The following is a 25,854-nucleotide window of genomic DNA, read 5'->3' on the forward strand; positions in this document are numbered from 1 at the left end:
TCTCTATCAGATCTCACTTTCGCAAGTGGCCTTGAAGGGATTGACAACCCCTTTATTGTGTTGGTTGCGAGTTCTTGTTTGTTTGCGTAGGTGCGTGGGACTTTTGAGGAGCCTCCTACTGGATTGATACCTTGGTTCTCAAAAACTAAGGGAAATACTTACGCTACTATTGCTGCATCACCCTTTCCTCTTCAAGGAAAACCAACGCAAGCTCAAGATGTAGCAGTAGCACACAAAGTGTTCCTCCGGTATTCGGGAGTTGCATAATCTCATAGTCTGAGGAACTTGTATAAGTCATGAAGAAAGCAGTAGCAATGAAACTCACACGATCATAATGCTAAGCTAACAGATGGGTCATGTCCATCACATCATTCTCCTAATGATGTGATCCCGTTCATCAAATGACAACACATGTCTATGGTTAGGAAACATAACCATCTTTGATTAACGAGCTAGTCTAGTAGAGGCATACTAGGGACTATATGTTTTGTCTATGTATTCACACATGTACTAAGTTTCTGGTTAATACAATTCTAGCATGAATAATAAACATTTATCATGAATTAAGGAAATAAATAATAACTTTATTATTGCCTCTAGGGCATATTTCGTTCATCTACTACTATTACTCCACACATCGACCGCCATCCAGCATGCATCTAGAGTATTAAGTTCATAAATAATGGAGTAATGCATTAAGCAAGATGACATGATGTAGACAAAGAATACTCACATGTGAATAAACCCCATGGTTTTACCCTTAATGGCAACGATACAAATACGTGTCATGTCCCTTTCTGTCACTAGGATTGAGCACTGCAAGATCAAACCCATCACAAAGCACCTCTCCCATTGCAAGAAAAATCAATCTAGTTGGCCAAACCAAATCAATAGATCGGAGATAAATAGAAAGCTATAACAATCATGCATAGAAGAGTTTAGAGAAGACTCAAATAATATTCATGGATAATCTGATCATAAACTCACAATTCATCGGATCCCAACAAACACACCGCAAAAAGTCATTGCATCGAATAGATCTCCGAGAACATCAAGGAGAACTTTATATTGAAGATCAAAGAGGGAGAAGAAGCCATCTAGCTATGGCCTCGTAGGTCTATGGTAAACTACTCACACATCATCAGAAGGGCAATAAGGTTGATGTAGAGCCCCTCCATGATCGATTCCCCCTCCGGCAGAGTACCGGAGAAGGCCCCCAGATGGGATCTCATGAGAACAGAAACTTGCGGCGGCGAAAAAAGTATTTCGGGTTGCTCGCTGATGTCAGGGGAATATTTGAGAATTTATAGAGGCAGAATTAGGTCAAGAGATTCCACGAGGAGCCCACAAGCCCGGGGGACACCCCCTGGGGCACGCCTCCCAAGCTTTTCGCTCCCTCGTGACTCTTCAGGTCTTCTACCGAACCTTCTAGGGTCTCTTCTAGTCCAGAAAAAATTAATCCAAAGTTTTTTCTCTGTTTGGACTCTGTTTGGTATTGATTTCCTGAAAAGCCAAAAATAAGCAAAAAACAGTTACTACACTACGCACTAGGTTAATAGGTTAGTCCCAAAAATGATATATAATTGCATATAAAACATCCAAGAGTGACACTATAATAGCATGGAACAATCGAAAATTATAGATACGTTGGAGATGTATCAGGAAGCATGCGAAGTAGGTGCAATCGAGGTTTGCTGAATTGACGGGGCTGACTACCCATCAGATACCCCTCGAGAGGATACTGACATCTGAACGTGCCAGTGGTTTTACATAGATGATGTTCCACTATACGACCCAGTTCAGCCCGGGCTCCCAGTATTCTCCTCGGAGCCCCCGAAGAAGCGCTAGAGCTAGAGACCGCGGAGTGCCGCTCAAGAGGACGACAACGATGTAGTCAGCCTGGCGGCTCAAGGGAAGCTTCTATCAAGCACCGACCTTACCATCATATACGTAATGGCCACGGTGACCCCGAAGAGTCCAACCACTTCGGCAACACCGACACCTGTTGTGCATGTATAATGGAGCCGATGATGCCTCCCGATTGATTCGAGAGAGCTTCAAGGACCAGATGGCCTTTGGGATCATACTGGCCGGCATTTACCAGGGAGCGGCGGAAGATTTTGCAAGGCAGCAGTTCCGAGACGGGCTGTCTTATTACAACCCTACCGATATAGTAAGTCTTCTTGGATTTCCTTGTCTATCCGAGTTGTTTCATGGTTAATTCTTTTGACTGACCCTTTACTGAATCTGAACAGAGATGGAGGTGTTGGGTTGAGACTCTAAGAAGCCCCGCGCCTGAACCAGAGACACATCTTCGGGCGAACGATCCCATCTTCCATGAAGATGAAGATATGTCCCTTATATACGAAGGGGGGCGTTCTATCTAGAGAGCCTTGATGGCTCAAAAGTCGCCACTCTCGATGCACCGGGAACACAGTCGACCTCATCGGTAAAAGCCCCTCACCTCTACTTGAAAGAGAGCTTCTCGTCTCGAGGCCCCCAGTCCCTTGACTTCACCTTCAAAGGGACAACGTTCAAAATGTCTACGTGGATATTCGGCCCCTTAAAGCAGCCCTCTGCTGGAGACACACGAAGCTTGGGCGCACGTGGCGACCGTGGAGGCAGACCAAAATGCTTCCATAACTCACAGGTAATATCCTTGTTATTGTGCCCCCGAGAATAAATCATCATGGCTTTTGATTATTTCAATCCATTTGCAGACAACCCATTCCTCCTTCGACGACGAGGGATACAAGGGCCGAAGGGACATCGGCTCCGAGTAGTGGCGTGGGACCCTTCCCCATCGCTGGAGCTGCTCTTGAAGTTCCCCAGCCAGAGGATTCGGGGACCTGTTCGACTACCCCCTCCGAGGTCGAAAGCGCCATGAAGCACCGGCAATGGAAGGCCTCCCTAAGGAATTCTACCTTCACTAGTCAGGAATTTAACGCTCCTAGTTCGGTGGACCCGTTCTATCTTTGAGAAGGCAGTGGGTGTTCTATCACATGGTTTGCAGGTAAGGCTCCACCCGAGTATATGTTATTTCGGAGATCTCTTGTGCTTGTCATATTTTGTTTGCTTAAAGGCAAACTAAATTGCCGAACACGACAGTAGCCCCTAAGTATTGATATGGGCACTTGCGACCGCATCGAGGCTTGCAATGTTAAAAAAATGACGCCTTTGACAGGGTGCTCGGGAGAAGAATGTTCAACTCTCCGAGGTGCTTTCTTGGACAGAAGGGAAGTTGAATGCTGCTCTATCCGAGGTAGAGCACGTGAAAAATTTCACCAGAGAAGCACACCGTAAGTGCCTCCATTTCACATGGTATTTTTTGTGAAGATCCTTGGGTCATGTGACAACATGATGTATTATAGCAGCAGAAGCCCTTGGTCACCTGGAAAAGGATCTTAAACAGGCCCGCAAAGACTTACTCTACGTGGAGTCGCCGCGTCAGGTTGGCCAACATGTGTTAACCCAGGGGAGGGAGGATACGAACGCACTCAAGGCGGAAAATGCCCGACAGGCTCAGGAGTTTGAGAATCTGAAAGCTCGACTAGCCACCGCCGAGGCGAAAGATCGACAAACAAGTGGAGCAATATTTGGTAACCTTTTGTTTCCATTTTAAGATGGTTTCCTGGTTGTAGGATTCACAGGCTAATATGCGTTTCCTGACAGCTTCCCTGGCTGGTTAACCCCTCGAGGCCACTAACTCGTTGCCTGATGATGCCGTAACTCATCTGTCTGTGGTGCATGCAAGCGCACGGAAGGCGATGAAGGGAGTGTTTAAGGCTTTATGGCCTGAGTAGGAACACGTGCCCAAAGACATGTCGGTCCTTATTGAGCGTTTGAAGAGGGCTCGGCGCCGGATTCAAGCCTGGAAGATATTTGGCATGTCGTGAGGGAGCGAGGGAGGCCTGGGCCATTGTCAAGACGCGGTACACCAGCGTGGATACAACACACCTGGCCAAGGCAGTGCCCATAGGGGTTGAGGGCAAGAAATACCCACAAGCCTTGTATATGAAAATGTCATGCCTGCCGCTCGCTTTTCTCAGAAAGACTGTGCCCTAGATTCCTTAATAGATGGGCTGGACCAAGTGTAGTTAAGTAATTTTGTATGACTCCATGTATCAAGGTACTTTACCGCATTAATGAATCAATCTACGTGTCCAAAGTAATTATGCATTAATTTTGTATGACTCTATATATCAAAGTAATTATGCAGCAAAGAAACCATAGGAGATTCATGTATAGATCTGATCATAAAGTGTCGATTCATCATATCACAACAAACACAATAGTAATTTACGTCAAACTGATCTCGGTCATGTGAGGCAGCTCACGAGAACTTTATATTGAAGAACAAGGGAGAGAGGATGTAATCTATCTACCGCTACGGGCCCATAGTCCAGAGAAACTACCCACTCATGGTCATGGTGGTAGAAATATTGATGAAGATGGCTCTGAAGATAGATTCCACCTCCGACACGCCGAAACAGGCCTCTAGATTAGATCTCCGCGGAACAGGAACTTGCAGCTGCGGAAAAATTTGGGTAAAATTGGTATGGAGTATTTTAGAATATTTGCAATGTATAGAGCGTAGGGGGAGGCAACGCAGTGCCCGCGACCTTCATGGGGTAGGACGACGCGACCCCCTGGCCACACGAGTTCTTTGGATGCCCCCCCCCCCGGCTGGGTCCGACACTTTCTAGAGCCTTCGTCCTCCGAAAAATCATCAAAAATCTGAATGCCATTTGGTGGTCTGGAAATAATGTTTTTCTGAAAATTTAAAAAACTGGAGAAAGCAGCAACTGGCTGTGGGCACTGAATTAATAGGTTAGTGTAGAAAAAAATATGAATTACTATAAAAAGTATTTAAAAATGGTATGATAATAACATGAAACGATAAAAAAAATATCGATTCATTTGAGATGTATCACTTCGCTATGCTTGTGTGGTTTCGGGTGGCGTGCATGGTTCACATGGTTCAAGTCATTAGGCGTGGGGTTGCGGTCGGGCTTTCTATCAATCCGATTGCTGGTTTGCCCCGACTAGCCAATGAAGCATATGCGCAACGTTTACCGTTGTATGTCATTGGTAAATATACAAGGAATTACAAATGCAATATGAATATGATTACTTGCAAACAATTCACAAAAAACATCTTTCAGATGATTCACCTAATTTCTCATTTGTTGTTTTTCCACAATTACGAGATGTGGAAAGGCCGAAGCATCATTAAAAAATATCAGAGCCCATTCACCTACTCAAGCAAACAACTTACGTTGTCGACAAAGAAAGTTATGAGCAATGTTCATCACCAAGGAAAATACAACCATGGTACGGACATAATCATCTGCAGACAGATAAGGAAAAAAAACTCTACAACTAGTTTGCTTAACTTACTAGTTGTAGGTGGTCTCTGCGCAATGGCATGGCGGGTCATCTAGTGGGAAAAAAAGATAATTTTTATTATTGGCTCTAGGGCATATTTTCTTCAAGGTGTTGCCGGAGAGTGCTACAAGCCACCCTTTGTGGAGGAGGGGTTGGCGTCGACACCTTCTTCTTCTTTGCGGTTGCCTCGGCGAGGACCTTCCTGGCCTCCGTCGTGTTCCTCGCCCTCTTGTCGTCGACCGAAGCAAGCAGAGGGCGAGTGGTCATCATCGCGCCCGCCGTGGCCTTGCCGCCAACCTTTCTTGACGAAGCGGTGATCCACACCATGTTTTTGGTATCAAGCCGTCTCCTTCGCGTGAGCGACGACGTAGCACGACAAGAGTGGCCGACGGGGTTGCGGAGGAGTCCGGCGACTCCATTTCGGTCGAAGTTGGGACATGCGATTGCAGTGACATTGGGCGGCGGTGGCGGGAAGAGGAGGCTTCCGCAGACGTGAGTTGGAAAGAGGAGGAATTTTCCAATGAATTGAGACCGACCGCTTAAAAATGCGGGAGAAGAGCTATTTTTTAACCCCTCAAAATTTTGACGAGTTAAACAAATAAAGATCGCCTAGCTTTTGAGGAGTTAACGGATTATAAGTGATCGGAAGATGATTTTTTTGAATCGGGCCAATCCCCTCTCCGCTGCAAAACAACTGAAATACAAATTGTTACCGAACATCACAGGAATGAGAGAGGGCTGGAAGAGCAGGTTCAACGCACGCACTGTCAGAAAACCCACCGAATTCGCTCGCCATTGAAACGGATGCTATGGAACGATGTTAGAGATGCTTTGACATGTTGCATTGCATTGTGTTGCTTGTCCATCCAGAAAGATGAAAGGGTCGAATCTCTACTTCTATAAAAAGCTGAATTGGTGATGATGGTGTGCCTGCCGTCTATCAATCTCGACCGTCTGATCCACATCTAACGCATCTGATAGAGCTCTGACACTTTTGCACAAAGACCCCCGCCACTCTCTTCGAATTCTTTTCAGGAAACCCCTTCATCTATCTATTCCAGACCAATCCAGATCCACCTCGTGCCACTTTCCTTCAACCAGCAATGGAGTTTCGATCTCATGCACTGGCCGCTGCCGGTGCCTTCTGCCGCCGCAGCCACCACCACCACGACCTCGTCTCCTCTGCCCCCTTTCCCGTCTCTCCCCGCCGTCTTCTCTGGCCACCTCCCGCATCTCCTTGGACGCAGACCGCTGCAAGTACGCCGTGGGCTACGCGCTGCACATCCTCGCCGGCGACGGCGCCACATGCTACTCATTCTTCTCCATCGACGTGCTCCACGGCCATCCCCTTCAAGTACGCGCTGCTCCCTGAGGACGTCCACACCGTCTGCACGAAGCTGGGGTTCGGATCACCGTCGGCCAAACTGCAGTATTAGCGCTTTCTATCAGTTCGCTAGGATGTATTTCATGGCCGTCGTTCCTCGCACTTAGTTAGCCTGATCTATCAAATCGCAGTATTAGCGCTTTCTGTGGTCTCACATCGCAGTTTTCTCTGCCCAAACTGCAGGAGGCATGAAGAGATTGGCTATAGACCAGGCAGGAGAATAGGGGATAGGAAAACGCAGAAAACTGCCACGCAATATATGTTCTCTTGCACGTTTGAATCCTGATTTGGATTCTCCTACAGATTTGAATTTTTTTATCATACCAACTAGCTTGTTATTTTTTCGTGAGTATAATGATATGCCTGGTGCCCAAGGCTGTGCTTTTCCTCCTCATAGTCCAAGTTACTCGAAAATAGATATCATAGCCCTGGATTTGATTGCAGTAGAAGTATCATAGATTCATCTCCACACATACCCCATCTGTGGATGTCAAGCCAATCACCCTGATTCCTATATGCTAGCCTAAGTTGTGAATCGTTGTCTCCTTAGGACTATTAAACCTAGAAATTCTCAAAATAAAGCAAAACATCAAGCCCTTGATCATGTGGACCTTACTTCAAAAAGCATGGATGTGATCTAATATAAGCTTATTCTTTGATTTTCCACCGAGATTCCTCACGCTGTGCACAGATGAAAGATGTTGGGCCATTCAAATGGCTTCTTCAGCACGCCGTCATCCTCTCCTCCTCTAGCCAACATCGATGGCATTTCGGTGTTGAGAAGAGAGTATCGTGTCACATATATGCTGCTTGATTCCCTGGATTCTGGATCTCCTCGGGAAAAAGTAGGTGAACGATTTGCAAAGGTGCAGATTAATATGGCATGATAACCCTGTTTTTATTCTTCGGTTTATTTTGATCCCAGGCATTAGAAGGATTTTCTTTTTGGCTGTTACGCTGCTCTGCTAGGCATTAGAAGGATTTCGTTTTTTACTGGTACACCTGCTCTGCACCATTATCTAAATAAAATCCTAAGAAGAGTATGTCTGTAGCTAGCTTTCACTTGCTTCTGTTTTGGGAAATGTAGGAACAATACAGCATGTACTCCTATGTCCTGCATATGAACGTGAGACGAAACTGAGGCACACCCTACTGTATTAATACCGGTGACTCATGTTCAGCTAATTGTTTTACACACTTTTGTATGGGCACTGTTTAGTATCGTATTAGATTTATCATTCTCCGCAAAAATAATAATATAGGATATTATGATTGTCCAGTAAAATAGAGTAGGCCAATCTATAGGATGAAGTAAGTTAATTTTGTTTTATTCACAGGAATGCATGTGTTTTATCACTCACTAATTATATGGGGTTTTCACACATACAAGTGATGCATTTAACATATTTTGAGAGGAAATAGGTTGTTTTTTTATTGTTTTTTTTCTTCATAGAAATAAAAGTCGGTTTTCAGAGAGATGTTGGTTTCAGCCTTGGCCTTCTTCAGTTGAAAGATCACGCTGTTTTACTTACTTTTGGAGGATTCCGTCATTTTCAGAAGTCAATATCTCAGCAGCAAGCTGGCAACTTGGCCAATGATGTTGGACGAACCAATTCTTTTAGACTCAAATTCTTGGATTGGTGCTGTATATTCTGAATTTCTTTTGTGAACAAAAGTGAGGAGTGGGAGAGGATCTGCAATTGTAAAATTTGCTTGTTTTCATTGGAATTGTCTACTAATTATGAAATGATTTTTATTTCTTTTGGATTCGATATACTCCACTATTCTTGGACTCATGGGATTGTTGTTTCATTTCAATGTTGGACGTGGTTCTGACAAAAAATGCAGGCTGTAGCTGATGGAGACTGTAGCACGCTGGTATAGTGTCAGGTCCTGACGATCATGAGTGTGTTGCATGCCTGAGGCCTGGCTCGTTGTGTGCAGTGACTCAGTTACCGACGTGGTGAGGACCTGTAGGTCGGGCACAACGGTGAGGATGAACGAGAACGTGTTGATGCCTGTGCGCGCCACCACGCCCACCGCTAGCTCCAGCTGCGGGCTTCAGCAGCACATAATCCCGTACTTGAGGTCTGAATTCTTGTCTGCAGTGGCAAGGCAGAGACGTCGCTTCAGGGTAAGGGCTTGGACGCCAAGGTCAAGGGAGGGGATGGCGAGGAGCTTGGAGACGAGTTGGTTGGCGTGCTAGCCTGGGAGCTCCGGTCGGCGGCGTCAAAGATGCTGATGTCGCCGATGGGGATGGACGGTGGGCCTGGTCATTTGGCCAATTACGTTATTACAGTTCATTACAGCTGCTGAAGACATACTGATTTGGAGTGTCATTGCAATTGCAAAATGCGTCGGCGGAAGGATTTTCCATTATCGCATTATGGGATAAAGCGAGGAATAATAAAGTACAAGAAGTCCTCCTGCAGGGTGAATATGGAGAAAAAATCATTTGGCTCGGTACATTATTTTATTGTTTTGTAACAATGTACTTGCTCTTACTGTAATTCTTTAATAAGTAAATAATATTTCATGTGGTCTTCCGTTGCGTAGCACGGGCATCTTACTAGTCTGAAGGAGAAACAGAACGTGCCCAAAAACTGCACGAAATCCCCCAAAACTTTACAAAGAAGCACTCAAACCTCGCTATTGCACCTAGCCAAGCCAGACCAGCACCCGTTTGTTTCACTGTTACTTCCGCGTCCCCCTCGTCCGCGTCCCTCCGAACGCACGGAACAAGCCACAGCCATCACAGATCCGAGCTCGCGCCCGCCTACCTCGACGACCACCGCCGCGCGCGGCTCCGGGATCGGAGACCTTTCGCCCGGCAGCCTCGCGGCGACCGCGGGGTGGGGCGGCCATGGAGGACTACCCGGAGGAGCTGCGGACGCCGCCGGTGTCGCTGGTGTCCATCGTGGGGTGCCCGGAGATGCACGCCACGATCTCGGCGGCGCTCAGCTCCCAGCAGCCGCCCATCAACACGCTGGCCCTCCCGGACTTCGCCAAGGCCAACATCCTCTCCCGCACCGGCAAGAGCCGCGACCCGCTCGCGCCGCCGCAGGCCGCCACGGGGATCCTCAAGAAGGACTGGCTCCTCAAGCACCGGACGCGGGTGCCCGCCGCCGTCGCCGCCATGTTCCGGGCCGATCAGGTCACCGGCGACCCCGCCCAGTGGCTCCAGGCCTGCTCCGATCTCGAGAACCTCAAGTACCTCCCCTTCATCCTTTAGCATTGATCCCAAATCGACACGTGCAGTATCACATTTATAATTATCAATGTTACAATGCGAATGAGCAGTCTTTTCATCTGTGGGGATTAGGAACTTTTTGGACCCCTTGGAACAGTAGCAAGTGTAGTCCATATTGAAATTACAAATGTCAAATGATTTACTTTTCTTTGCGCAGGTCTATAATCCAGGGAAGACATACTAAATTGGTGGTGATCCTTGTACAGACTCAAGCTGGTGGTAAGTAACGTCTTGTCCACCCCTAGTGGTCTCTTTTATCTATCGACCATTAGTCAGAACACTGCAGGGCTTGTGCCCTATATACCATGATAATGGAGGACATGTGCCTACTCACAAAGAGGATCCTATACTCACTTGATATTTGCGGGTCAAACCTCCCATCAGTGACATGCCAATTAGGAATACGATTTTAAGCAAACACACAATTATATACTGCAGATGAGCTGGGTGAGGAAGTTATGGTTGCCCTGAGAAAACGTGCGGAGATTGATTCTAAGCACCTGATTGTGTTGGTTGAGAGTGATGAAGCAGAACGGAACGCATCTCTCCTCAAGTTAGTTTCCCAGACATGTTATTTCTCCTCGAGTTGAGAGTGAAAAAGCTTGTACCAGTTTTTATTTATGATAATTTCCTTGAAAGTACATCTCATAATTCATCTGCTGTTCCAACCTTGTTGACAGATTGAGGACTATTTTTGCGGAGCTGTGTTCCACATACTATAAGGGGGAAGGGCGAAGGATAAAAGCCCGCATTGAGAAGAGGAACTTCTCTTCTGTGGAGCTGAGTGTCCGCTACTGCTTCAAGGTAAGGATCCCTGTCTCATCCATTGTAGTGCTATTAATAAGTGTTCCAAGTACCATTGTAGGCATAGTTTTAAAAACTGGACCAGACCGGTCCGACCAAAAAAACCTGGAACCGGCAGCCCTGGCGGTTTTTTGAGCTTCATGGACCGTCCTGCAATCAAACCGCAAAAAATCGGCTGAACCAGATGGTTTTTCTATAAACCGGGGAATAAAACCAGGCGGTTGGACCGGTTGATGGGCGTGAGTGCTAAAATTTTATTGCGTCGCATGGGATTCGAACGCAGGTGCCCTCAAAAGCGAAGCTGAAGTACTAATCTCAGCCCAATAACCAACCGAGACAGGCTAGCTAGGTGTCAAATTGAAAGAAGTTACATTATTTAACGTTCCTCCCCTATTATATTAGTACGTACAAATTGTTTTTTTTACCTATCGAACCGACAATCGAACTGGTGAACCGGCGGTCTGACCGGCGAAATCCTGAACCGCCAGACTCACGGTTTGATCACCAGTCTGGTTCTTAGACTATGATTGTAGAAGTACTGTAAAGAAAGCCTTTCATTTACACCCACTTGATAGTTCACCAGAACATGTGAATGACTTTTCTACCTTTTGTTTTTGCATTATTCTAATGTTTCTGGTTTCTTACACCAGGTTGCTGTTTATGCGGAGTTTAGGCGGGATTGGCCAGAAGCATTGAAGTTCTACGAGGAAGGAGTTCGTGTTTTGCGTGAGGTGTGACCAACAGTCCTATGCCTTGACTGATATAGCCTTGTCAACAGTCATAATTAAGTAAATCAATGGCTGGCATGCCAAATTATTTTAGAAGTAATTAAGTAAAAGAATTAAGAGAAGCACCATTGTGTAAATGCTATTTTTTTTTAGGGAAGTGTAAATGCTATTCTTGATCACTTCATACTAAAAAGAAAGCTGTGCAAGCATCTGATATCCTTATATAGCATTCACGAAAAGTAGTCCAAGCAACACTTCGTTCCACCCTCTCCATTTATGTTTATACATTGCCTTCTAGATTTGTTACAGTTTGATTGATCTGCCACCGTTGCTTATACAGTTTCTATTAATTTTGACACTTTCCATGGCAATGCGCTCATATTTAGATGATTGGGACTTCAACAAGGTTGCCTCCAACCCAACGCCTAGTTGAGATAAAAGCAGTCGCCGATCAATTTCACTTTAAGATATCAACGTTGCTGCTTCATGCTGGGAAGGTCGTAGAAGCAATCACATGGTTCCGTAAACATATCCGAAGCTTTGAGCGTGTTGTTGGATCACCAGAAGTTGCTTTTCTTCATTGGGAATGGTTTAGCAGGCAGTTCCTTGTCTTTGGTGAGCTAATAGAGACAACATCAACAACTGTTCCAGATACAATATCCCCCCGGTTTGGTACTGCTGACAATGCATTGACTGAGTGGGAATTTCAGCCAGCTTACTACTACCAGGTTCAGTCTAAATCTTCTGTACACAGCACTGCAATTGAGAGCCACATTTCTTTTACTGGATCACACTTAATTTATCATGCATTTCCTTCTGGCAGTTAGCGGCAAATTACCTCCGAGAGAAGAGGTGTGCTTTAGAGTGCCCTTCGTCAAGTGCAAATCTTACCGGTGATAGCCAAATACCTGACTCCGTAATGTCTTCTGTATATGTTGGCCAGTATGTCCGCCTGTTTGAGGAAGGAGATACCATTTCTGTGCTTCCGTAAGTTTTCTTGATGCCTGTTTTTAATTGATAATACAACTTTAAGATTAATACTTATACCTCACACTGTGATTGCAGCCTTTCTGATACAGAATATACCAGTTATGCTTTGTCAGAAGCTGAAAGGTTTCAAGATTCGTATGAGATAATTGCATTGTTCAGAAAAGCTTATGAATCATTTCTGAGTCTAGGGGCTACGAGAATGGCTTCTTCCTGTAGTGCTGGAATGGCTATAGAATATTATGCAGCTGGGGAATTTGGTAACGCAAAAAAACTTTTTGATGGCGTCGTTGGTCTATACCGTCAGGAGGGCTGGACTACTTTGCTTTGGGAAAACCTGGGTTACTTGAGAGAATGCTCAAGGAAACTTAATTCTCTGGTGAATTTTATCAGCTATTCACTAGAGATGGCTGCATTACCGTTATTCTCTGGCAGTGTACAGGGCAACTCTGAAAATAAAAGTAATGGACCAGCAGGTTGGCCTACCATTTCCAGGAGAGAGGAAATACAGCAAGAAGTTGTCGATATTCTTGAAGGAAAACATACATCCCAAGTTATCGATGATGAATTTAATCTTCAGTTGACGGAAGAATCTACTCACCTAGTTATTGATCAAATAAGTCCTCTAAGAATAGTGCTTGTTGCATCTGTTGCTTTTCATGACCAATCTGTAAAACCTGGCTCACCTCTGCTTGTCAGCGTGTCATTGTTGTCTCATCTTCCTTCTCCAGTTGCAATTGATCAATTGGAGGTTCAGTTCAACCAATCTGACTGTAACTTTGTCATGGTTAGTGCACAGGAAGATTCTTCTACGTTGAATTCAGATGTTTATGGCCAAGTCGTCCATTCTACTTCTCTTACATTGTTCAGCAATAAATGGATGCGGTTGACGCATGAAGTTAAATCAGGTACTCTCTTAGCAGTTATGCACTATTAGTTTCATTAAATTTTCATCCATGCTAGGTAGCATTTGATGTTAATTGACAGAGACCAGAGTACTATCCTATATGAATTTTGCTTCAGTTGGACTTCGATTTTATGATAGAGTTCAGTGGCCTTTCTTGGCAGAGGTAATGCATAGGAAGAATATAATATACAAACACAGATGACGAGATTGGATGCACCGATGCACCACATGAGTTGGAGAAGAAAAACCTAGAAGTCGTCCCATTAATTATGATAGAAGGGGGAACATCTCATGTTGAATTGGAGACAAGGAAAATAATCTAATCCATTTGTTATATGGTACAGTCCAATTATAATAGCTGTGATATTCCTTTGAAAGACTCCATGCTCCAGAGCACACATTGGTTAAGGGACGACTAATTCGCGGTCAAGCAACCTACATGGTCAAGTCTGACAGCTGAGCTATTGTCTTCTCCATCTCTCGCGGTTCTTCCACTGCTGGATCCTCCCGCCTCGTCGTCGAGGAACCACCTCCATCACAGTTTTTCCTCGTCGAGCCGCCGGCCAGCCCGTTGCCCATGCAGTTGTCGCCTGCCATCTGTGGCCAGCGGCGCTGCCCCGCCCCACATGTACCAACCTCCAGTCTGCCGCTGCCCAGGCCATCCCTGTAGCCTGGCGCTGGCGTTGCCCCCTCCCACCACTAAGCTTCACCCTTGCCTCCGCCAGCGCTGCCGCCTCCTACCTCGTTCCAGCCTTCACCATCATCGGGCAACCGCGGCAACGCCTCCTCTGCCTCAGTCTGCGACGCCACAGCTTGGGCACCGACATCATGGCCTCTTGTGGCAGCACGCAGCCTGGTGGAGAGCAGAGCGGAGGAGAGAGGTGTGGCGGTGCAGTTGTATCGTGGGGATTGGAAGAGATAAGGAGAGAGAAGCACGTGAGGATAGGGGGAGATAAAGGTGTGTGGCAGTTGCAAGTTCCATTGGGTGCGACCGAGGATGTACAATGCATACTTTCACATAACTTGGCAAATAAACAACTGGAACAGTAAATATTAATCAGAAAAAAATGAAAATTGTTGAGGAAACAAACTCTAACCATTAGCTTGGGATTTATTAACCATGCAATTGTGTGGGCTAGTTGGCTTGTTGTGACAGAAAAAGGGCTTTTCATGATTAGAGCACAGCCAATTTTCTGCCATATCCGAAAGTTGAAACTGTAGCTGTAGCTTATTTATATTTTGACCTGTTCATTTTTCATAATATATAGCCTGCCTATTTGCTTCTTGATGTGGGAATATCAAGCTTTCTTCTCCATCCGTTGGTGCTGATATTCTTTTTTCCTACCACGAGTTGTAAAATCGAAGTAATACTATGAGTACTTTCTGCAGGACAAAGTGGAAAGTTGGAATGTTTATCGGTGAAGGCAATAATAAATAAGCACCTTGTGGTTTGCTGCCAGGCTGAAAGTCCTGCTTCAATGGAAGACTTCCCGCTGTGGAAATTTGAGGATCAAGTGGAGACATTGCCTACAAAGGATGCTGCACTCGCCTTTTCCGGGCAGAAACTGATTCAAGTCGAAGAGCCAGACACTCAAGTTGACCTTGTCTTAGATTCTACTGGCCCTGCGCTGGTTGGAGAGTTGTTTGTTGTCCCAGTAACCATATTATCAAAAGGGCACGCAGTTCATTCTGGTGAGCTGAAAATTAATCTTGTCGATGCCAAAGGCGGTGGTCTTCTGATGAGTCCAGGGGAAGCAGACGAATCTGAAAGCCATCACGTTGAACTTCTTGGTGTTTCAACCGCAAGTGGGGATGAAGTGTCGAAGGAAGAAGTCGATAACATTAAAAAGATTCAATATTCATTTGGGGTCGTATCAGTTCCCACGTTAGTTGCTGGTGATTCCTGGTCCTGCAAATTGGAAATTAAATGGCATGGAGCAAAGTCACTCATGCTCTATGTTTCACTTGGCTATTCTCTAGACTCGAGTGAAGATGCATCACTACACAGACTTAACGTGCACAGAAGCTTGCAAGTTGAAGGAAAGATCCCCATGATAGTTGGTCACCAGTTTTTGAGACCATTTAGGCGAGAACCCTTGTTGCTATCCAGGATCAGATCCTCAAGCGACAACAATAAAAAAGATTCACTTGCTATGAACGAGTCCAATATGCTTATTGTGAGTGCTAGAAATTGCACCGAGGTCCCTTTGCGTTTGCACTCGATAGCCATTGAATCTGATGGTGATGGGAAGCAGCTGTGCTCTGTGGAACAAATCAGCGGACTATCGGATGAATACGCGGTTGTTGCTCCTAGCGCAGAATACAAAGCAATATTTTCAGTCAATCCAAGGGCCAGCAATCCAGACTTTTATTTAGGTGAACTTTGCCTGAACTGGTCAAGAGATTTAGTCCTTGGAGAGAATCAAGATAGCCGTGTTACAATGAAGCAAAGATTACCCGAGGTTCATATCGAGGAGCCGCCGCTTGTTGTGAGCATCGAGTGCCCTCCCTACGCTATCCTCGGGACCCCGTTCACTTTCTATGTGAAGATCCACAATTCAACATCCTTACTCCAGGAAATCAAGTACTCTCTTGTTGATTCCCAGAACTTTGTTTTCTCTGGGGCTCACAATCATGCCGCATTCATTCTGCCGAAAACCGAGCATACTGTTAGTCACAAGCTCGTGCCGCTTGGTTCCGGTTCCCAGCAGCTGCCGAGGATAACAGTAACTTCGGTGAGGTACTCTGCTGCATTGACTCCTCCAACCTCAGCCACATCCGTCTTTGTGTATCCCAGCGAGCCCAAATTCAACCTGGAAAAGAGCCACCCCATATCCGATGAATGCGTGAGCTAGATTTTCACAGACCGGGCAACTCACTCTTTATACCCCCTTTCAAACGGGCTGTGGTGCTCAAGCAGAGTCACCGCTGGAAAGAAAAGCCTATCGGTGATTCTGCCCCACCTCCTTGCTGAACAGGCTTGAAGCAAAATGCTGTTGTCGAGTGTTGATCGGCACGGCGCCGAAGTTTTGGCCTTGTTTTGAATATTGGTTTCTGTAGACCTTTTGGATAGACCACATATGCCTTGTAACATGTGATTATACTCCATTGTTTTTTGGCTCAAGGATAGTTGCACACAGTAGACATGGCGCGTTGGTGCTGTATGTAAATTAGGCCCCACCAGGCAAGTGGGGAATAAGTGAGCCCCATATCTATCTCTCAGTAGCAGAAGTTTTTTGTTATCTTCAGGTTCATTGTCTCTGCAAAACTTGTGTTTAACCATACTGACATCTCTGCTGCTACAAGCTTTCATATCCAGTGTTTGTCATTCTCCAGTTTTTCTTTCAGCGCACAAAAGGCTTTTTACTCCCTATATTTTGCCCCCATTTGTAATGGTGAAGTGGCGCCATTTCCAGTAATTTTTACTGCCTTTTTGACCCCAGTTGCAGTGCAAGATTTTGATCGATCAATGCAGAAAAAACGAGCTGTTTCGCGTGGAATCTGTGCCGGTTTTCAGTAAACCTAGTGCTACTAGTAATCACCACCTGGAAAGAGCTCGGTGGTCTGGGCGAGAAAGGGACGTCGCAGCGGGGTGGCTGCGTGGTTCACGACGGTCGCCGTCCGGGCGGCGGCGCGCTCCAGGCCGGCTCGGAACCATGCCGCCTCAGACCAAACAATCTCTCTCGCCCATAAAAATCCGGGCGATTTCGTCCATGGAAATCCAAACTCGCTGCCATCTTCCCTGATTCGCTCGCCTCGCCTCGCCTTAAACCCAACCAATCCCATCCCATGCTACCAAGTGCCACGGCGACAAACACGTACACGTATTGGCCTGGCGCCGCGGCTGGGGGTCTAGGGTTTAGCCGGGCGGCAATAATTGGGAGGCCGAGAGGAGAATCAAATCGATACTCCCGGCCCCGGACGACCTGCTTGGCTGCGCGCGTCTCGATACCACCTACCCCGTCGCCGTCAGAGCCTCTTCCCACGCGCCGCTCCCCTGTCCTCGCACCCGCCGCCGCCGCCGCCGCCTGCCGGGCCGAGATGGAGGTCGCTGCCGCCGCCGCCGCCGTCGCCGTCCCGAGGCACAAGGTGAAGAAGCAGATTAACCTCTTCTACTGCGCCGAGTGCGAGGAGCTCGCCCTCAAGGTCGCCGCCGCCTCCGACGCCATCCAGCTCCAGTCCATCAACTGGAGGTACGCCACGCGCGCCGCCCCCTCCCCTTATCCCCCCTCGATTCTGTTCAACCTCTCTCACCTAATCCCTCCCGACTCCATGGCGCCGCCAGGAACTTCCCCGACGGGTTCCCGAACCTGTTCATCAACAACGCGCACGACATCCGGGGGCAGCACGTGGCCTTCCTCGCCTCCTTCAGCTCGCCGGCGATCATCTTCGAGCAGATCTCCGTCATCTTCGCTCTGCCCAAGCTCTTCATCGCCTCCTTCACGCTCGTGCTGCCCTTCTTCCCCACGGGCACCTTCGAGCGCGTCGAGGAGGAGGGCGACGTCGCCACCGCCTTCACGCTCGCGCGCATCCTCTCCATGATCCCCAAGTCGCGCGGCGGGCCCACCAGCGTCGTCATCTACGACATCCACGCGCTCCAGGAGAGGTTCTACTTCGGGGACGACGTCCTGCCCTGCTTCGAGACCGGCATACCGCTCCTGCTGCAGCGCCTCAGCCAGCTCCCCGACGCCGACAATGTGCGACCCCAGCCATTTCCTGCTAATTCCAACTGTGCTGTGAATCCTTGTTGTTGGTGCTGCTTGTCTGACTCCTCGTGTGCTGCAGGTCACCATTGCCTTCCCAGATGATGGGGCGTGGAAGCGCTTCCACAAGTCGTTGGCCAACTTCCCAGTGGTCAGTCTGCTGTTCTGTGGGAATGCTTGGATGTGTCTAATTTTCATGTTCCTTTCTGTTTGTGATAAACAGAGAGATTACGTGGTATTAAGTTTTCAGGTCTTTTGATGGTGGAGCTGTTTGACTATGTAGGTTGTCTGTGCGAAGGTCCGTGAAGGCGACAAGAGGATAGTCCGCATTAAAGAAGGGAACCCTGAAGGGCGACATGTCGTTATTGTTGATGATTTAGTGCAATCTGGTGGAACTCTTAGAGAGTGCCAGGTAACTATCTGTCATTCTGTTGCAATCGCTGATGGGTACAGTCTTGTGGCATCATTTCTAGTTGTCCAACCGAAATACATATGCCCTGTACAATGCAAATTTTACCTGAATCCACATTCCATAGTACTACCAGCAGGTTAAGTCATGTAAAGTTAATAAGTTCAATTCCATTCCTTCGGCAAACCTGGTTATAGCAAGAGTCAGTGGCATGTGACTTTTCACGCTGTGGGTCGATTTGGTGTGACATATTTGCTTCATGTCATTGTACAGCGAAATAGAAGTAACATATTTCAAGTGTCAATTAAGTATGATGCACTCCGTGGGCTTTTAGCTGCATATACTGTTCTGTTCCCCTTTTTTTCATGAGTATTTATGTATTGTTCAACTGTGCTGTGTAGAAAGTTCTGGCTGCTCATGGTGCTACAAAAGTCAGCGCCTATGTTACTCATGCTGTGTTCCCCAATCAGTCATATGAACGCTTCATGACTGCTAATTCTGGTAATTGGTGGTTCTCCCTTTCCCCTGTTTTTCAGCTATTCAAACTTTGATTTGCTCATTGTTTTATTTTTATCGCAGCTGGGCCAGGTGACCAGTTTGCTTACTTCTGGATCACGGATTCGTGCCCTCAGACAGTGAAGGCCATCAGCCAACAACCTCCATTTGAGGTGTTGAGCCTTGCTAGCTCGATTGCTGATGCCCTTCAGATATGAACATGGACTGTGAAATGGGCTGCTCCTGAATGTAGAGCTTACATTCCCAGCTCCAGCGAAACAAATAATGTGGAGCGAGTTCTAGTTATCTAATTGTGTCTAGTCTGAAGCTTTCATAAGCAGCCCATGGTTTGATAATAAAACAAGGCATTGGATATTCATCCGTGCGGTTCCCTGTATTTCGCTTCTAATGCTGTAGACCGGTCCGGTGTTTTAATTTCCTGACATGACATGTATGAAGGCTGAAAACCTGAGCGTTTAAATTTGGTTGAAATTCTAGGTCAGGTGTTTTAATTTACTGAATTTTCATCATATTGGCGTGATAGGATACATCAATCGGAAAATGTTATCTTATTATTTGCTTCCTTTTTCTGCTCTTTGAAAGATAAACCCTTCGGGTGTTACAGTTAACCGTGATGCGGGGAGTGGGAGCAATGTTTCCAAGGAATCGAAGCAAATACTGTGATTATTACAGATGAATTATTTAACCCTTGTCTGTGCGGTCCAAGCTCCAGTCTTGCAGCATGGTGGTGGTGTGGCATGTAGACTGGAACGTGCGACCAACTAGCAGTAGTAACACACAATGGTCTTCAGGATTGGTACTTCTAAACAGAAGGCAGGCTTGCGTAATGGACACATTGAACTTAGCTGGAGCGCACAGATGTCAATTAACTTGCATTATTAGTTTGCAGCTGCATTTTTACTGTCGACAGTTGACAGTGCAGGCGAGTAACATATGCTGACATGTGAACGTCAAACTGCATATTTTTGAAGGTACAAAAATGTAGCCTGAAAAATTGGGTCTGCATATACACACTTTACATAACGTCACATGGTACATCCAGGAATTTGGACCTATCTTCTAAAATATAGTTTGAACTTAGTTATCGTGTCAAAAAGGCGAAATTCGGGCAAATAGATTGTCTACAAGTTTAAATAAAATCTCAAATATGGGGTAATTGCCCTAGTATCCTTAATGATAAGTGATCCGAAATAACATGAAAAGCTGGTGCCCCTTTTGTCAAGAATGGGCACATTTAGGTTCAATTTCACCTGATATTTCCCTATTCTGCAAGCCAATGGACATGTGCACCAAACTCGAACAGGAAAGAAGAAGAAAAAAATAGCAAGTAGTTTGATACCATCACATTATAGAATGGCATGAGGTACATCTGTTTGGTGAAGACTTAAGGAGATGAGCAAAAGATACTTGCCCATCCTTGTAAATAACCAATTCTGCAGCGAGCTGCTTCGTCTAGCCGAACAAGTTACCTCCAGTCGGTCGGTGTGCAAGGCTGCAAGCATCGGCTACTCACTATTCTAATGCATGCGCTGCTACCTAAACCAAAGATTTAAACATGAGCAAGAGCAGAGCATACCTGCAAGGCTAAAACCGCATCTTCCTCCTCATAAATCTTCAGCCACAAGGGCCATATCAGGTGAGATGGGATGAATCGCTTGCTTGCAAGAAACATGCATGGCTAGCTAGCGATCGATCAGTGTATATATATAAAGGTGTCCATTTGTTTCCGGCAGTCCCATGATGGACAAGAAGCGGTGCTGATTAATCCGTCGCCATGGATTCAGAGCTCTCGATAGCGTTCTTCTTGTTGATAGTTTTTGCAGCGTGTTGTTGCTCTTCTTCGGGTACCCACCATGACCCCTCGGTCGTTGGGTACTCGCAGGAGGACATCGCGCTGCCGAGCGGGATTCATGATCTCTTCAGCTCGTGGTCGGTGAAGCACAGCAAGGTCTACGTGACCCCGAAGGAGAAGGTGCGGAGGTACGAGGTGTTCCGGCAGAACCTGAAGCACATCGTGGAGACCAACAGGAGGAACGGGAGCTACTGGCTGGGCCTGAACCAGTTCGCCGACGTCGCCCACGACGAGTTCAAGGCCGGCTACCTTGGGCTGAGCACCGGCGGGCGGCCGCACGCTCCGACGACGGCGTTCCGGTACGAGGCCGCCGTGGACCTGCCCTGGGAGGTGGACTGGAGGAAGAAGGGGGCCGTGACGCCGGTCAAGAACCAGGGAAAATGCGGTATGGAGACAAGGCAATCTCTGAACATTGCATTGCACATCCATGATCCATCTCAGGATTTCAGCTAGCGCATTGCGCACCATGTATCTGAAATCGTATTGCAGGAAGCTGCTGGGCCTTCTCGACTGTGGCGGCGGTGGAAGGGATAAACCAGATCGTGACGGGCAGGCTGGAGTCGCTGTCGGAGCAGGAGCTGATGGACTGCGACAGCACCTTCGATCACGGCTGCGGAGGGGGCCTCATGGACTTCGCCTACGCCTACATAGTGGGCAACCAGGGGATCCACACCGACGGCGACTACCCCTACCTCATGGAGGAGGGCGACTGCAAGGAGAAGCAGGTTGGCACTTGGCACAGGGAACAACAAGCTAACGAATTCTTCAGATGAAGTTCAGTTGCAAACGCATTTTCTTGCTCTAATCTGATGGACATTGATTGCTTTGATTTGTTGATCTCGTGCTTAGCCCCACTCCAAGGTCGTCACCATCAGCGGCTACGAGGACGTGCCGGAGAACAGCGAGGTGAGCCTGCTGAAGGCGCTGGCGCACCAGCCCGTCAGCGTGGGCATCGCTGTGGGGAGCAGAGACTTCCAGTTCTACAAAGGGGTAAAAGAAATGATCAAGTGCTATTTACCATGATACTAGAACAAATGATACAAAATGGTCAAGTGTTATTTACCCTGGTAATTATCTCATCTGTGGGTGGGTGTGTGGCTTGACTGCAGGGGGTGTTTGAAGGAACGTGTGGCACTCAGCTGGACCATGCGCTGACGGCCGTCGGATACGGCTCATCCAACGGCCAGGACTACATCATCATGAAGAACTCGTGGGGCGGGGGCTGGGGCGAGCAAGGGTATATCAGGATCAAGAGGGGCACTGGGAGGCCCGAGGGCGTCTGCGACATCTACAAGATTGCCTCTTACCCTATCAAGAACAACAGAACGGGTTGGGGGTGGGGGGCCTGATTTTGTCGACGGCATAAATGTCACTGAAACTCATTGTTCGTTCATTGCAAGTGCTAGCACGTGGATGCAACATCGCCTTTCTTTTTGTTGAACACGAAGCAACAGCAGTCAAACAAGTTAGGCGGTCTGTAAAATATTTGGCTCCGGTGAGAAAATCTGGTTGTTCGACGGCAATTCAGTTCAGTTGTTGTATTTCTCTTCTGTTTTCGGCAAAACACAGTGGGGAAAGGGCAGGGGGCAATGTCGATTGAGTCTGTCGGATCCAGACATCCATGTGTGACTGACACCGCCGTCCAGGGCATCAGGAGGCAAATAGGACAGGACGGAAAGAAAAGATAAATAAGTGATTACTCTGAACTCATCAGCAAAGGTCCTATGGTCTAGTGGTTAGGACATTGGACTCTGAATCCAGTAACCCGAGTTCAAGTCTCGGTAGGACCTTATTATTTTTTATTTCCTATTTTTGCATAGGACTACTTCTTGCATGGTAATTGCTGAGGTATTTGAGCCGAGCAGCCCAAAACCTATCGTGTACTACAAAAATATGTTATTTTTTGTCAAGAAGAGAGTTACAAAAATACGAGCACATCCACCATCTTCGGGCCATCCTGGAGCCTAGACAGAGCTCGCCTGCTACAACGTTTCTTAAGTGATCCAGGAGAGATGAAAGGAGAAGCTTGCATTTGCACGAGTCTAGTCCTTTATCACCTGCATGATTCCTTTTCTTTTTTCTGAGAGAAACTTCCGACCTATTCATAATCAATCATAGCAGTACAAAAACACCCCATGTAATAAAAATTAAAACAATATCCATTGACCACCTAGCAGCGATTACAAGCATTAAAGCGAGCCGAAGACATGCTGCCATCTTTGCTCCTCCCTAACCGGAGCTGGGCAGACCTTGTTGTTGTAGACAGCCGGAAAATCGTCATGCTAAGACCCCAAAAGATGGCGCGCCATATCAACAACCATCACCGATGAAGAGGGTTATAGATCGGAAGGATCAAACCTACAACCACACGAGCGAAGACGAACAAAAACCGGGTTCAAATAGATCCTCCCAAAGGAAATATGCCTTAAAGGCAATAATAAAGTTGTTATTTTATATTTTCTTATACCATGATAAATGTTTATTATTCATACTAGAATTGTATTAACCGGAAACTTGATGCATGTGTGAATACATAGACAAAAACCGTGTCCCTAGTATGCCTCTTCTTGACTAGCTCGTTGATCAAAGATGATTAAGTTTTCTAGCCATGGACATGTGTTGTCATTTGATCAACGGGATCACATCATTTTTTTTTGAAGCAACCATATATTTTATTAGACAAACTGTCTACAGAGATTACACATATGATTACCATACGAGACACAAATGCTTGTCAAGCAACTTTGCACAAAGAATTTCACAAGATGTGAAACTACTATCCCATCCTTGCAGAAACTCATGCCTCGCCGAAACATAGTCCACAAACATCCTCCGCCGCCACCATGGCAACGCCAAAAAGATGAGAACAGTCGCCATACCAAGATCTAGGAGAGCACCATCACATACAAAAATGCTTTTTGAGCCGTTGAAGCGGGTCGCCGCAAGCGACAAGACCGAGTCTTTGTGGCACGTAGGCCGGGGATCTTTCCCGTGGTCACCAGATCTCGACGCCGTCAACTTCATCCGATGTAGTCGAAGAAGAGGAACATCGCCGCCTGCCATCATCCACACACCCAACTGCAAGATAATAAACACAACTACAGCAACCGACACAACCGTCACCCGCGAGAGCGCCATCGGCCGACCACCAGACACGAACCTCGCCGGATCCAGAGATCGACGAGAAGACCGGGTCACCTGCCCCCCGACGCCACCAGTTGCAGCGACGACGAGATGGAGGAAGAGCAGAGGCAAATTATTTTGACGCGGTGCTACCTCTTGAGCATGCGTTGGTTTTTCCTTGAAGAGGAAAGGGTGATGCAACAAAGTAGCGTAAGTATTTCCCTCAGTTTTGGAGAACCAAGTTATCAATCCAGTAGGAGGCTACACGCAAATCCCTTGTACCTGCACAAACAAATAAGAACCTTGCAACCAACGCGATAAAGGGGTTGTCAATCCCTTCATGGCCACTTGCAAAAGTGAGATATGATAGAGATAATAAGATAAATATTTTTGGTATTTTTATGATATAGATTGGAAAGTAAAGATTGCAAAATAAAGTAGATCGGAAACTTATATGAAGGAAAATAGACCCGGGGCCATATGTTTCACTAGTGGCTTCTCCCAAGATAGCATAATTATTACTATGGGTGTCGGCGTTCTGGGAACGGGGGTCCCCAGACTTGCCTGCCTGCGGCCTACGGCGTGGCTCAAGTGGGGGCCCAATGCAGCCCAGCTTCATCAGCTCAAGCTCAAGACCCTCGCGAGGGGCCAAGCCTCGCGGAGCGGACGACAGGGAGCTTCCTCAGGAGCAGCCTCCTCAGGCAGGCTCGCGAGGAGGCGGAGAGATCAAGGCAGGGCACCTCCCGAGGGGCCCGTGACGCAAGCCATGACGATCGAGGACCAGACGGGCGCCAGGCGGGCGCCGACCTGCGTAGTGTCCTTGTTTCCCTTTCGGTGCAAAGGGGGCAAGCACAGGCCAAGGCATCAGGCAAAGGTTACTGTTTCGGTGCAACAAGACCAAGACCAGCAGAACGGCAGGATGGAGATCATCGTGGAGCCCAGGGTGGCGTCACCGTCAGAGCCTTTGGCAGCCGAAGACCAACTTTAGTCAAGATAAGTGTACCAGATGTTCCCCTTCAAAATGGCCAATTGTTGGCGCCCTTCCCGCTCATTATTTGGGGAGAGGCCCAGGGCCTCCGCCTATAAATAGGACTAGCCACCCACGGGGTAGAGGCATCTAGATCATCGAGAGATCAACCAGAGAGAGAGAGAGAGAAGGGCGCCAACAATTGGTAGGGGAGAGATCTTCGTGCGCACCCAGTGTTCGAACCTCAAGGGTCTATCGGAACCCGAAATCCGACATTTGGCGCGCCAGGTAGGGGTGCGCCGGAATCTTTCTTCCGCTACTCGTGTCTAATCTTCCGCCGTGACCATGGCTGACGCTCGCCGAGCCCGAGCCGAGCGTCGGGCTGCTCTCGCCACCCGCATCGCCCAGACGGCGCCCGTCGGCGGACGCCCCCGTCGTTCTCCGTCGCCTGCCACCAACGCCGCCACCGGCCCGGCGGGGAACGAGCAGCAGGCCTCGTCCCTGCACCCTTCAGTGCGGCGTGATGGCCGCACCGCCACCCCGTCACTGACTCCAGCCGGTTTGTCGTCCCACGCCCATCGCGCCCCCACGGACGCGCATGCCGCACTGCTCCTGGCGCGGGAGCTCCTGCACTACCGCCCCGTCGACGACCTCTACGAGGATTGGCTCGCCCGCATCACCGAGCTCGTCAGCGCCGCAGGAGGCTCTCCCATGCCATCCCTCTCGCTGCCTCACCCTCCATCCAACGCAGGAGGCGAGGAGCAGGAGGTGCCTCCTCCACCTCCTCCCCAAGAAGGCGCCTTGGCTCCAAGGCGCGTGGCCCCAGGTCGAGACCC

At 47.6% G+C, this 25,854-nt stretch overlaps 3 protein-coding genes and 1 non-coding gene across 4 annotated transcripts; all 4 read left to right on the plus strand.

Annotated features, from left to right (window-relative positions):
• Nucleotides 1-9,427: 9,427 nt before the first annotated feature.
• On the plus strand, nt 9,428-16,762 carry LOC123137997 (trafficking protein particle complex subunit 11). The gene is made up of 9 exons (XM_044557888.1): nt 9,428-9,982; nt 10,180-10,241; nt 10,461-10,575; nt 10,703-10,826; nt 11,477-11,557; nt 11,941-12,282; nt 12,378-12,541; nt 12,620-13,449; nt 14,838-16,762. The coding sequence occupies exons 1-9, from the start codon at nt 9,636-9,638 to the stop codon at nt 16,301-16,303; spliced, it is 3,531 nt and encodes a 1,176-aa protein (XP_044413823.1). The 5' UTR covers nt 9,428-9,635; the 3' UTR covers nt 16,304-16,762.
• Nucleotides 16,763-17,193: 431 nt separating this feature from the next.
• Nucleotides 17,194-19,571, plus strand: LOC123137999 (ribose-phosphate pyrophosphokinase 4). Its single transcript, XM_044557889.1, has 6 exons — nt 17,194-17,641; nt 17,734-18,145; nt 18,234-18,302; nt 18,435-18,563; nt 18,962-19,061; nt 19,140-19,571. The coding sequence occupies exons 1-6, from the start codon at nt 17,238-17,240 to the stop codon at nt 19,271-19,273; spliced, it is 1,248 nt and encodes a 415-aa protein (XP_044413824.1). The 5' UTR covers nt 17,194-17,237; the 3' UTR covers nt 19,274-19,571.
• A 554-nt stretch (nt 19,572-20,125) lies between these two features.
• On the plus strand, nt 20,126-22,455 carry LOC123138000 (cysteine protease XCP1). Its single transcript, XM_044557890.1, has 4 exons — nt 20,126-21,313; nt 21,418-21,653; nt 21,778-21,918; nt 22,038-22,455. The coding sequence occupies exons 1-4, from the start codon at nt 20,851-20,853 to the stop codon at nt 22,275-22,277; spliced, it is 1,080 nt and encodes a 359-aa protein (XP_044413825.1). The 5' UTR covers nt 20,126-20,850; the 3' UTR covers nt 22,278-22,455.
• Nucleotides 22,456-22,646: 191 nt separating this feature from the next.
• On the plus strand, nt 22,647-22,718 carry TRNAQ-CUG (transfer RNA glutamine (anticodon CUG)). Its single transcript has one exon. It is a non-coding gene; the product is annotated as a tRNA-Gln (tRNA).
• The last annotated feature ends 3,136 nt before the right edge of the window (nt 22,719-25,854 follow it).

This window comes from Triticum aestivum, chromosome 6B (genome assembly GCF_018294505.1).
Source record: "Triticum aestivum cultivar Chinese Spring chromosome 6B, IWGSC CS RefSeq v2.1, whole genome shotgun sequence".
In the NCBI taxonomy this organism is placed as follows: Eukaryota; Viridiplantae; Streptophyta; class Magnoliopsida; order Poales; family Poaceae; genus Triticum; species Triticum aestivum.